Source organism: Corylus avellana, chromosome ca7, assembly GCF_901000735.1.
Source record: "Corylus avellana chromosome ca7, CavTom2PMs-1.0".
In the NCBI taxonomy this organism is placed as follows: domain Eukaryota; kingdom Viridiplantae; phylum Streptophyta; class Magnoliopsida; order Fagales; family Betulaceae; genus Corylus; species Corylus avellana.
The window spans coordinates 29,388,318-29,400,671 of record NC_081547.1 but is presented as its reverse complement, the minus strand read 5'-3'; the positions used below and the strand labels follow the sequence as shown (position 1 = coordinate 29,400,671).

At 36.4% G+C, this 12,354-nt stretch overlaps 2 protein-coding genes across 2 annotated transcripts; one reads left to right on the top strand and one right to left on the bottom strand.

The window, feature by feature from the left end:
- Positions 1–61: 61 nt before the first annotated feature.
- On the bottom strand, positions 62–3,656 carry LOC132187618 (protein MID1-COMPLEMENTING ACTIVITY 1-like). The gene is made up of 7 exons (XM_059601987.1): positions 3,247–3,656; positions 2,092–2,444; positions 1,896–2,008; positions 1,453–1,524; positions 1,108–1,214; positions 927–1,020; positions 62–282 (listed from the first exon to the last, which is right to left on the bottom strand). The coding sequence occupies exons 1-7, from the start codon at positions 3,628–3,630 to the stop codon at positions 230–232; spliced, it is 1,176 nt and encodes a 391-aa protein (XP_059457970.1). The 5' UTR covers positions 3,631–3,656; the 3' UTR covers positions 62–229.
- Positions 3,657–6,483: 2,827 nt separating this feature from the next.
- On the top strand, positions 6,484–12,232 carry LOC132186451 (eukaryotic translation initiation factor 2 subunit alpha homolog). The gene is made up of 7 exons (XM_059600426.1): positions 6,484–7,006; positions 10,441–10,497; positions 10,578–10,664; positions 10,743–10,889; positions 10,996–11,100; positions 11,521–11,619; positions 11,907–12,232. Exons 1-7 carry the CDS (start codon positions 6,623–6,625, stop codon positions 12,060–12,062), a joined length of 1,035 nt encoding a protein of 344 aa, XP_059456409.1. The 5' UTR covers positions 6,484–6,622; the 3' UTR covers positions 12,063–12,232.
- Positions 12,233–12,354: the final 122 nt, after the last annotated feature.

The window sequence follows — 12,354 nt, the reverse complement described above, 5'->3', positions numbered from 1 at the left end:
TCCATTTGATTATACATCATCCTATTCATGTAACTGAGTAACGTCATGGTATAAGCTCTAGCAATCACATTTATATTTTGCCTTGCCATTTTCATATAGCGCAGATGAGTCAACGCAGGACGTTTAAACTACCTTTTCCTAGATCCTTTACAGATCTTACATTCTTTATGCGTGTAGCCGTATTTGCGTTCCTGCAACTTGTACACATGTAGAATTTACATGGGATTCATCAAGGCTTCATGAATTGATATGGTGGAGGAATCATCTTTCTTCCTTGGCAACCTGCAGAGTTGAATTTGCAGTTAAAAGGTATGGAACCCACCTTTGGCTAACAAGTTTAGTAGGTTTCTTAAGCTAAGTGATGAGCCAAATAGCTCGGTTTATTAGGAGTAAGAAACTGATTTATGCTCAGTAGGTGGTAATTTGAGATTTGGTTCATCCAATAGTAGGTTGTTCAAGAAACTCCTTATCAAGCCAATCCTGACTAGCCTAATTTACCATTTTTCATGGAAAAGTGAATGGATAAAACCAATGATTTGGATGAGGACGATGGGGAATAGGATCATCTTTTGAGTTGACTAAAAACCTATTTTTTGGCAAAATTTTGCATCGGTGGAAGGACAATTTTTCTTTGAACTGGGTTAGAGGTTCTTTTAAATCAATTTATTAAACTGACATATGTTCTTAGATCACATAATTCTCACATACATTTTTAATAAATGTAACAGAGCATGTGATACCTGTCTTTAGAGTATGTAAAAATGTATGTGATAATCGCATGCTCAAATAATGAATATCAATTTAATTGACTGGAGTTGGAGAAAAACTTTGTTATGTAAATAGCGAAAGGAATGTCAATTTAATTGACTGGAGTTGAAGAAAAACTTTATGTAAATAGCGAAAAACAGTTCCAAAAATGTACCTACCTTCAAAGCCCCTAATTTCGAGCTCACGCCACTCTTGAACCAGGGCGCAGCAACAACACATGAGATGAGTTAAGAAATCATCTATTGAACTTCCCTACGAAACAAGACCAGACAATAATAAGCTAATATTCTGTAACCTTCACACCGAAGTACTTCTTTCATGGTCAAGGGAAGTACCCACCACAATGTTATAATGTTCCCGTAGTTTCTTTCTCACACAGCCAGTGTAGCAGCAACAACCACAGCAGAGGGAGTATGCAACTAGATCATTGGTTGCACTTTCATGAGCTGTACCTCAGAGATGGAACATGTGCAATTTATGTTAACAAACTAGCAGGTTAGTAATGATAATCCCATCACACTGTTTGACTGAATAGGATACTTGAAAAGGAGATGAATTTTTTTGTGGTTCGAATTAGATTTTATAACCTCTAACATACGTGGCAACGAAAACAACATATACACTGTTAGATGTTGTAAAACTTAATATGGACAAGCAAAATGAAGTTTTGTTTGAGAAGCTCACATATTTGTCCTTTTGACAACAAGTTAGCCATTCGTGAAAATGTTCCACAGGGGTATACGCAGGTCTTTAAGCCTGTAGTAAGATAAGAAAACTTAGCTAATTGGTGATTGAACATTTCATAGCAATCCGATCTACTTGAAATCCATACCCACATAATAAGATCAGATTATATAAGTTCACTCTCATTTCTAAGCAGACAAAAATTAACTCGCAAAACATATTCTTGTGTCATTAGGCCATGTCTACTAAATACTGATGTTAGACTCTCACATGGACGGTCTTATTGCAGTGCAACCCCATTATGTCTACTAAATACTAATGTAAGACTCTCACATGGACGATCTTATTGCAGTGCAACCCCATTGTATTCCTTCCCTATTTGATTAAAAAAAAAAGAAAAATCCAAAATCCCGAATGTGGAAAAGAGAGTTTTTTGTACTCACTCAAACAAGGATCTTTGCAACAATCGAAAAGGTCAGCCTGCCATTGTGATTGATTTTGATACTGTGGCAACCCAGGGTATTCCTCACAGCTGGCTTTTGCATTGGAGATGTACCTGCATGCGGCATAATTTCATAAATCCTCTTTGATAATTCAGTGAAGAGACAAACATAGCAAGTCTCACAACTCGCAACTTACCTTGATATCACATAAGTCGGTTCATTGCCAAGAAGTTTCCTAATCTTCTTACCAGGAACCGCATTGACAACATTTTTTGTCACATCAATAAGATGTTCAATCAACCGGCATTGATCCAGGTCGTTATTTGTTTGTGCCCGCAACAATTCGATGTCTAATTTGTCTTTCTCTTCTTTGAGGGCTTCATGGAATTGCAGGTCCGGATACACACGATAGAGCGACTTTTCCAGGATCTCCGAATCTTGCTTTGTCCGATCAGGTTTGAGTATAACATCTTGGGCCTCAATATCCTCTTCTTCAAGGGTGTATTCCCTTTCATCCTCTTCAATTGCCTGCAATCCTTCCTTTATATTCTGGGTTCATTGTTTTAATACTACTTGGTTAGCCTCTGATTCATCCGCATACAATGAAAAAAATAAAATGTAGTTAATGAAAACACGATATTTAAAATTGTAGTTAAAATGTGATAAAATTCTGGTTTAATTAGTCTTTAAAATCGTAGTTCAACCTTTACAATCACTCTCAAACATGAAAACGGGAATTTTTTCAAACTGTTATTATTATTATTATTATTTTACAAAAAGCACTCCCAAACATGATATTTTTATGCAATTTTGTTTAAAAATGCGTGTTTAAGCTGTAAAATCACGGGGCAAAATGCACTCTCAATTCGAAACGTTTAGGGAACCAAACATAGAGATAAAAAAGATTTTTTATTCATAAAACGTCTAAATGCGTAGAGTTGCCTTATTACTTCTTTATATGAAAATATGAAATACAACATCTACTAGACACTAATGAAGTGAATTTGTTTCCCTTTTTCCCCTCTCCCGCTTTGGAAAAAAAAAGAAAAAAGAAAAAGTGAAATTGTTTCCTCGGGTCCCAAGTAATAATGAAAAATATATATGAGATTTATTTGTTAATGTATTTTGAGGGTATTTTTTATTTTTATTTGAAAAGTTTTTTAATATAATATATATGTAAAATTATTTTTGTATTTTTATGAGTATTTTGTGTTTTGGTCGTGAGTCGTCGTGACTCATTGAAATTGACAATTAATTTGTTTCAAAGAAAATGAGAGAAAGCATTGCTTCTCTTCCTAAGCAAAATACAGGAAACAGATTACAACGGGAAAAATATTATAGTTAGATGCACCTGCATCTGGAACTCGTGGACCAATGAAATCAACGGCACGAGACGAATATGACGATCGATCTCAGTCTGGACTTGGCGGAACTGATACACCGCATTCCACCCCTTGGCAAGCATGTAAAGACAGCTCTTCTCTCTGCAGCTCTCCACCAGCTCAAGCGCTTTCCTCAGTGCCTCCTCTAAGCCATCCAACGGCTCCTTCGTGTCCGGCAAGTTCATCAGGTCCGTCGATCTCATCTGCTCCAACAGGTTCCCTACCAGCCTCACGTGCTCCGCTAGTTGCTCGCAGTTCTTGCGGTGTGTCATGGCGTTTCCGGCCGATGATATGATCATGTTGGCCAGGGTTAACGCGTCCACCCCTGATGATGCCTCTGCATAACTCGCCATGCTGGTTCACTCGAAGCGATGGCTCCAGAGAAAGTGTTTATTTGTAGGAAGTGACTTGAAGACGAAGAGCAGAGGTTACTTTAATTATCTTATTTTTAGTTTTTGTTGCTTTTGTTGCTTTTTGCTTCTTTTTTTTATTTTTATTTTGCTTTCTCTTTTTTGGCTTTGCTTTGGAAGGGCAACGAAGGAGGAAAGTAGGCCAATAGAGGGATGCTAGGCTTACAAACAAATTTTACAGAAAAAATTTTATAAACTGATGTGGCACAACATTATTGGATATAAGATAAGTTCAAATTTTGAAAAACCTAATCTTGTTGTGCCACATAAGTTTGTAAAAGTTTTTTTGTAAAATTTGTTTGTAAACCTAGTACTTCCCAGACCAATATATGTCCTCATTAGAAATTTAGAATAGTGTAACAAAAGTAACAAAAAAATTCCTCTGAAGTTGTGGCAGAGAAATTCTCTTTTTTTGGATCTGTTATTTCTGTTAAAAATTTTGTTTTATATCATGTGTTTTTTTGTTGTCAAAACAAAAATAATAACAAATAACCAAGATTTCTCATGATATGGAGGGGCCAAAATATGAATGAGGGGTTAAAGCTATTTTTGATAGGGGCTAAGCCTAATTTTTAAGCCTATATATATATATATATAACCTAATAAAAAAAATTAAAAGAAAATTTAAAAACCAAGGAGGCTATATACCTTGTCTCTATATGGTTCTGTCACTGTAAACCACCTATAAGATAAGACACTCAAAATTATTTTCACATTTATGTTATATTATAACACTTTTTTGCAAATCAAAAACAAAAATATCTCCTAAAATACATTAACAAACATATATAGGTATGTTTCATTGTTTATGTTTTCATTGTTTATTTGTTACATGATATTTCAACTTAATCATATGGTCCGTTATAATTTGGTAATGTTTGATCATATGCTATTTCATAAAATATATGATCATGATAAACTAACTTTTGAGATGTAAATTATAATGTGCAAAGAATGAAAAAGAAATTACATTAAATAATGAACACCCAAGTACATCGATTAAAATTCATTTGAAATGCTATTAAAAACTTTAGAAAGCAAAGTGTTGAAAAGAGTAGTAGTATAGATCTCAATTTGTATTGAATCGCTTTTTTTATTTGTTGGAACGAATCAATTGAATATTACGAGTAATACTACAAGACTCTTGTGTCATTCATGTGTCCCTCCAAGAATGATGTGATTTTTAAAATTATTATTGAGCTTTGATTGATCATTATTAAATTTTGATCAAATGGTGACACAAGAAAATCTTATAAAATTACTCGAATATTACATATACTAGGAAAGCTTATTCTAAAAGAAAGGATTGTGTGTAATACTTAAGGTTTCCCACACGATCTAATAGCTTTAATTTGGACCATTCATTTAATGTAACATCATATAGGAGAGAGGAAAAACAAGTGGAGTTGCTTCTTTGGTCACATAGGTGTTTCAAACATTCACTCACCCCTAAACATCAGCGTGAGGTGGCCGAACCATCTTAGTAGCCAAAAGAATTGGTTTGGAAACCCTCAATTATTGGATTAGGTGGGTAAATTGTCTCCACGGATTAAAAAAAAAAAAAAAAAAAAAAAAAGGTGGTGTTTCATCCATCATTGTAATTCAAGAGGGTGATTTGGCAACTCGACCCACATCACCTATAACCAGGTTAAAGATGGTTCGGCTACTTCAACAACTACTCAAGCCATGCAAGCTACCCGTGTTATTTATTTATTTTTGGTGTTATTCAAAGGGGGAAAAAAGAGGGTTACAAAGAGAGTTTTTTTTTGCTACAAATTCTTAAAGATGAGAGAATGAGAGTGAGAGGTAGGCCTGGGTATTGGTCAAAACAGTCCAGTTTTGGCTCTTATCAGTTATTAACCGATAATTTTTAGTTAAACGGTTTATTAACCGATACCGGACCAATAAGAATTTTAACTGAAATTATCGGTTATAATGGTACATGGTTAAACGGTTCAGTTAAAGCGGTTAACCGGTTTAACTGTGGGCTTTACATTGATTTATTTTGTTGTGCTAAAAATGAGTTTTTTTTACTTTTGAGAGCCCAAATACTTTTTGTTGGGTTAAAATAACTTATTAAAAATGAGTTGTTTTAGGGCCCAAATACTTTTTGTTGGAACCCAAATATTTGTTTTTTGGGCTAAAAATTGAAGCTTTTTTATATTGATCCACAACAACTTCTTTTTTTTTTTTTTTTATATTATAAAATACATTTTTCCAAAGCAAATGGACTAATTAACATAATGAATGCTAATTAGACTAACAAAAATAGTTAATGAAAAATGCTTTCACCAAAGGTAAAGAAATCACATCTAATGCCATCACTAAAAAAAAAAATTAAACCTATCAAAACCCAAATTAAGATAAGGTTACATAAGTATATATATAATCTCAAAACTACTTCGTTTTGACATCCCTACTTAACGGTTTATATCGGTTAAACGGTTAACCGATATGAAATTTTTAACCGGACCGATAAGCACACCAATATAAAAAATTTAACAGATAAGGATATTGGTATATCGATTACGGTTAATATCGGTTCACAGTCGGTAATCGATAATCGGTTAATCTCTCTACGCCTAGTAGGGAATGCTTCTAAGCTAACCATGTTTTTTCTTACTTGCAAACCGTTTAGTTAAAATAGACGGGTAAAATAAAAACTATTACACCCGCTTGCACAGGATCCGAATCCGAAGTGTAGTTTGGAATCTAATAGTAGCTTACGGTTTAAATCGTGGGTTCGAATCGGACGGTGGTTTGAAGTCCGAATAATTAATCGGAGTAGGATTTTCCGCGAAACGTTTTTTAAGAGGAACAAAACCCACGACCGTCTTTGCTAATTGCTATCACACTCTCTGCTAGCCCTAAACCCTCGTGCTCTCTCACCAAACCCTCGGCTTTTCATTTCCTTTCTTTGATTGAGTCCTCGGCCATGGCAACGCACACCCCGAACCTCGAGTGCCGAATGTACGAGGCCAAGTATCCAGAGGTGGACATGGCGGTGATGATACAGGTGAAGAACATCGCCGACATGGGCGCGTACGTGTCCTTGCTCGAGTACAACAACATTGAGGGTATGATCCTGTTCTCGGAGCTCTCCCGCCGTCGGATTCGTAGTGTGAGTAGCTTAATCAAAGTGGGTCGGATAGAGCCCGTAATGGTGCTCCGGGTTGACAAAGAGAAGGGGTACATTGATCTCAGCAAGCGGAGGGTCTCCGAAGAGGACATCCAAGCCTGCGAGGAGAGGTACAACAAGAGCAAGCTCGTCCACTCCATTATGCGCCACGTGGCCGAGACGATGGGCAACGATTTGGAGGTATAGACAATAGTTGTTTCATAGAACTCTATTGCGAGATTCATTGTTTGATTTGTTTTCGATGCCCGCTTCGCCTTTTCTTTTGGTTTTGTGTTTAGCCCTGAATTTTGTTTGCAGGGGTTTTACGTTTTGCTGTTGTTTTGGTTTCTGATTGCGTTGGTGTAGGGTTTCAGTTTTCTTTTGTCCCAAATATTGTAGAATTTGTGGGGTTTAGGAGTCAATAGTGTGACTATGTATCGGAGTTTGTTTCTGGAAATACAGCTCTGCACACTCTTAGGGTGCTGCGAGAACAGAGGGAAAATAAAGAATCTCCCGCATTGAGTCTTATGCTTATCCGTTTGGTTTTAAGACAAATGAAAACTCCTTACAAAGATGTCTTATAGGACCTGTATTTAGATGATATGGATATTGCAAATATTTGTGGTTAATGTTTTGTTTCTGCTTGAATATTCCCTTGTTTAACAGTTTGAGTGCTGAGAAAGAACAGAATTTGTGTATGATGTTTCCTATGTTTCTTTCAACTAAGCAAAATACTTGTATTAGGCCTGGATGCAGATATTAACTATTATTGGGGGAAAGGGTGCTATTGGCATACGATATTTTTGGGGAGTTCAGGCCTTGGAGGGATGTTTAGTTAAGAGTGAGGCAGCAAAATTGTGAATGTAATAAGATAGGGCATCAGTAGTGCATCGGGAAGTTGACACTTAGAGCATGTTTGAGATTGCGTTTGAGAAATAGAGCTTTTAAGTCAAAAAACATTTTTTGGCAAAAGCTTAAAAATTAAGCTTTTGCCAAAAGTGCACTTATCAAAAAAAAAAAAAAAAAAAAAGCTTTTGCCAAAAGTGCATTTTGGCAATTTTTTAGTTTTTTGGACCCTTAAAAGCACTTATAATTTCTTTTACCAAACGAGTACTTTTTTCCTTCAAACAAACTTTTTGAGTGTTAAACGCACTTTTAGACTCCTCAAATGCACATCCAAACATGCCCTTAGTAGGAATTAGAATTACTCTAGCAGGCGAACCATTCTAGTGCCTATTTTAGGCAGTTCTGCATTGGAGGATCCATTGCCATATGGCATCGGATTAATTTGTGGTTGACCTATTGGAGCCAACCTGCCATTATTTGTATATAAGCTCTCCAGTTTGCGTTTAGGCTGTAAATTTGCTTTTGGATTTCCTATTCGTGTGTGTTTGTGAATAAGACTAGGTTTATTTGGGATATAACAAATAGCTTTTTTTATTGTAAGTAATCGAAATGTTATTAAAAAAAAGAAAAGAAAAAAGAAGGATACTCATGTACACATGAAGTATACAAGAAGAACACCTAACTAGAAATGAAAAGGTTGTAAAAAAATCATGAAAATAAAGCACACAAGGAAAGTCTACAGCAGATGCCCAATGGAAAGGAGTATTGAAAAAGAAGGACTTTAAATCCACCACCATCCTCTTACGGTCTTCAGAACTCCTATAATTTATTTTCCTCCAAATACACCATAAAAGACAAGACAAAATCATCTTCCACGCTGCTATACTCTGGGGATTGCCATTCAATCCTCTCCAACAAGCATTTAGGTAAGCCACTCTCCTAGGCATTACCCAAGTAAGACTAGCACGACTAAAGATAGCACACCATATGGCACTAGCAATCTTATATTATAGTAAAAGATAATCCATAGACTCCACATTTCTTATACATACAACACCAACCCACCACAATGACATGCTGCTTCCTAAGGTTATCCATGATGAGGATTTTTCCTAGAACAGCTGACCAAGCAAAGAGCAGCACTCTCAAGGGGACCTTATTGCCAGATATACTTTCAAGGGAAAGCAATACAATCATGGAAGATAAGAACATTATAGAACGATCTAACTTTGAATAACCCTTTCTTGGAAGGGGCCCAACAAAGCTTATCTTCACTTCCCCGGCCCGCTCTAGAGGAATACAATAAATTGAAGACCAAAGCAAAGACTTCCACCTCTCAATCATGAGCCGCTTTGATAAAGTTTACGTTGCACTTATTGGATTCACTAGAAACTTCCAAATGATCTGCTAGAGAGGCATCCTTTACGCGAGCTATACTATGCAAAACAGGGAAAACTTCCTTGAGGGCCTAATTTTCACACCATGTAACACGTGAGTCTCATATTGGAAAGATAAGTAGCCCGCATAAGATGAGTAGTTTATAAAGATACTCATGAGTGCTAAGTTCCACATTGCTTACTTATTAGGTGAAATTGAGCCTTATAAGATGGAGGCTCCGAATTGACTAGTCTTTTTGGAGCGATAGCATATATGTAGGTAGTGTTTTTCCTGGTTCGTTATAAATGGTGTTAAAGCAGAAATCCTAAGTTCGAACCTTGTTTTCATAATTTATCTCAAATTTTAATTAAATATTTTACGTGGTTGGCCTCATCTATTAAGAAAAAGTTTGAATCCTCGCATGAGCAATATTAGAATAAAAATTAAATGATTATGAAATTCATCATTTCCTATAAATTTAAGCTTTTGGGATAAATTGTGATTTATCATAGAATCAGAGTCACCTGGTAACGCAATGTGGTACTGGAGAATTATATAACGTAACCTTGATGAGGACGTGAAGTATTTAAGGGGGAGAGATTGTAATACCCCGGTCTCATATTGGGAAGATGAGTAGTTCATATTGAGTGGATAGTTTATAACGACACTCATGGGTGCTAAGTCTCACATTGTTTACTTATTAGGTGAAATTGAGTTTTATAAGTAATTATATGAAAGCTTCAAATTAACTAGTCCTTTTGGGGTGATAATGCAAATGTGGCTAGCGCTTTCTTTGAGTTGTTGCACACCACTTGCCATTCTAAAATCTAATCTTAAAGTTATCTCCCATCTCAAATCTGGTGTGACTAGCAAACTTTCTTTAGCCCCTCCTAATATTTTCTATATCCCACCCCAAATGACCCATGATCCTCATTAGAGCATCGCCCACTCCACGAGCTACCATATTTAGAATCCACTACAACTCTCTACAAGGCTTCTCTCATGCATATAGTGCTACAACCACTTTCCCAAGGGAGCACGATTGAAGAGGAACGAATTTCGAATCTCCAACCCTTCTCAGAAATCGGAGAAGAAACATTGGATTAGCTTACTGTGTGATATTTTAACTCTTTATTTAACAAATAGCATTTTTATTCACAAGCATGCGATCTTGTTATGTCCTTTTTCTTTTTTCAATTCTTTCATCCGCACTTGGTGGTCCTTTTTTTATAATCCTTAGTTGTTGCCAAGTTCCTTTCAGCTCCACAAAGACTTGGATCTTTTTCTGGTTTGGTACTCTTAAGTCCTTTCAACATTGCATGTATAACCAAACTTTTGACTGATGGTGGTGCTTACATATTGTTCTCATTTCTTTTCGTTAGTTATTTCTAAATGGAAGTTACTTGTTTCAGGATCTGTACATCCATGTTGGCTGGCCTTTGTACAGGAAATATGGTCATGCTTTTGAGGTGAGAATGCTTGCTATTTGTTGGAGGTAATTTTTATCTTCTGAATTTGCAGTTGGGGATCTAAAATTTTTCATGCGCAGGCATTCAAAATAGTCGTGACTGATCCTGATACTGTCCTTAATTCTCTTACCCGTGAAGTCAAAGAACTTGGCCCTGATGGACAGGAGGTAAGTGTTCTCTTTGTAAGGTATTATTGCACACTCTTCCTCTTGATGACTAAAGCCACCTTCTATCTCATTTGCCAGGTGACTAAGGTAGTTCCTGCTATCACAGAGGATGTGAAAGAATCTTTGGTAAGAAATATTAGGAGAAGAATGACCCCACAACCTTTAAAGATTCGGGCTGACATTGAAATGAAATGCTTCCAGTTTGATGGTGTTCTTCACATCAAGGTCTTTTTTTTTTTTCTTTTCTTTTTATCCTTTCTTTCTTGGATGGGTGCTTATTTAAGTTGGAAAGGGCTATCCTGTTTACACGTTTTAATCTTTGACCTTGTAGGATGCCATGCGGAAAGCTGAAGCTGCTGGGAATGATGACTGTCCTGTGAAAATTAAATTGGTTGCTCCTCCACTTTATGTTCTTACCACTCAGACTCTTGACAAGGTTTGTGCAAACCCTCGCACAGTATTTATTTGATGATTTATTTTTAACACTTTATACAAATGAGCGAAATATGGTCAGCTAATTCAATGCAATGTGCCTATGTGTAAGCTCTACTTGAGGCAATGAAATGTCTCACTTCATACTTACCAAAAGAAGAACAAATTATGGGTTACTTCATGTTTCTGTTTCAATGTTGTGGTCTAATCAGCCTAACAGTGGAAGATACCATCTTTTCCCTGGTTATTTTGTTTTGTTGAAGTTCATTTCTTTCTCAGTTTTCCCCCATACACCAATAGGAAATTCTGTAGATTAGAGCTTGTAAACATGGTATCAGTCCTTCAACTTCTTTGGAGGCAGTTGAAAAGTAGTCTACTGGTCGGAATTTTTTTTTTTAACCGACTTCTTTTTTGGATGGGGCAGGAGCAAGGAATAACGGTTCTTACCAAAGCAATTACAGCTTGCACTGAAGCAATAGAAAAGCAGAAGGGAAAACTCGTTGTGAAGGAGGCACCCAGAGCAGTGAGTGTCACTCGCACTTTTAACTTTAATGTTGATTTTGTTAGGCGTTCTCTTATTTACTTGTGTACTTGGAGCGTTTTATGCTTTTAATGTAAAATATGTTGATTTTGCCATTTTTTGACATCCAGTGGACTTTGAATTCAGTTGACATCTTCTTATAGAAAAGCCACAGAACTTGATGTATTTTCTAGGCAATATGGCAATATTTTTTACTAAATAGGTTTTTAGTTACTTAGCATAGCAACGTGCTATTTTTCTTTGGGGACTGATATGGTGCATTTATTTAGGTGAGTGAACGAGATGATAAACTACTTGCTGAGCACATGGCTAAGCTACGTCAGGATAATGAAGAGATTAGTGGCGATGAGAATAGTGAAGAAGAGGAAGACACTGGAATGGGAGAAGTTGATGTGGAAAACGCAGGTGCTGCCATAGCAGACTGAAGCAGCATATAGAATGACTATTTATTTTTTTCACCATCTTCGTGTAACTTTTTTTTTAAAATGAGCTGATTTTGTGGTTGTATACAACCAAGCAAGTGATTGAGCAGTTTTCCAAGTGCGGAACATTATACCTCATTATTTCAATGTAAACTATTTTGTGTTATGTAAAATTGTAGTGGTGCCCTCAACAGGGGCGGAGCCAGGGGGTTTGAGAGGGGGCATATGCCCTCCCTCAACTCCTAAAAGTTTTCCTTACCCCTTGGTAAAAAATTTTCTTATGCCCCCTTAGCCG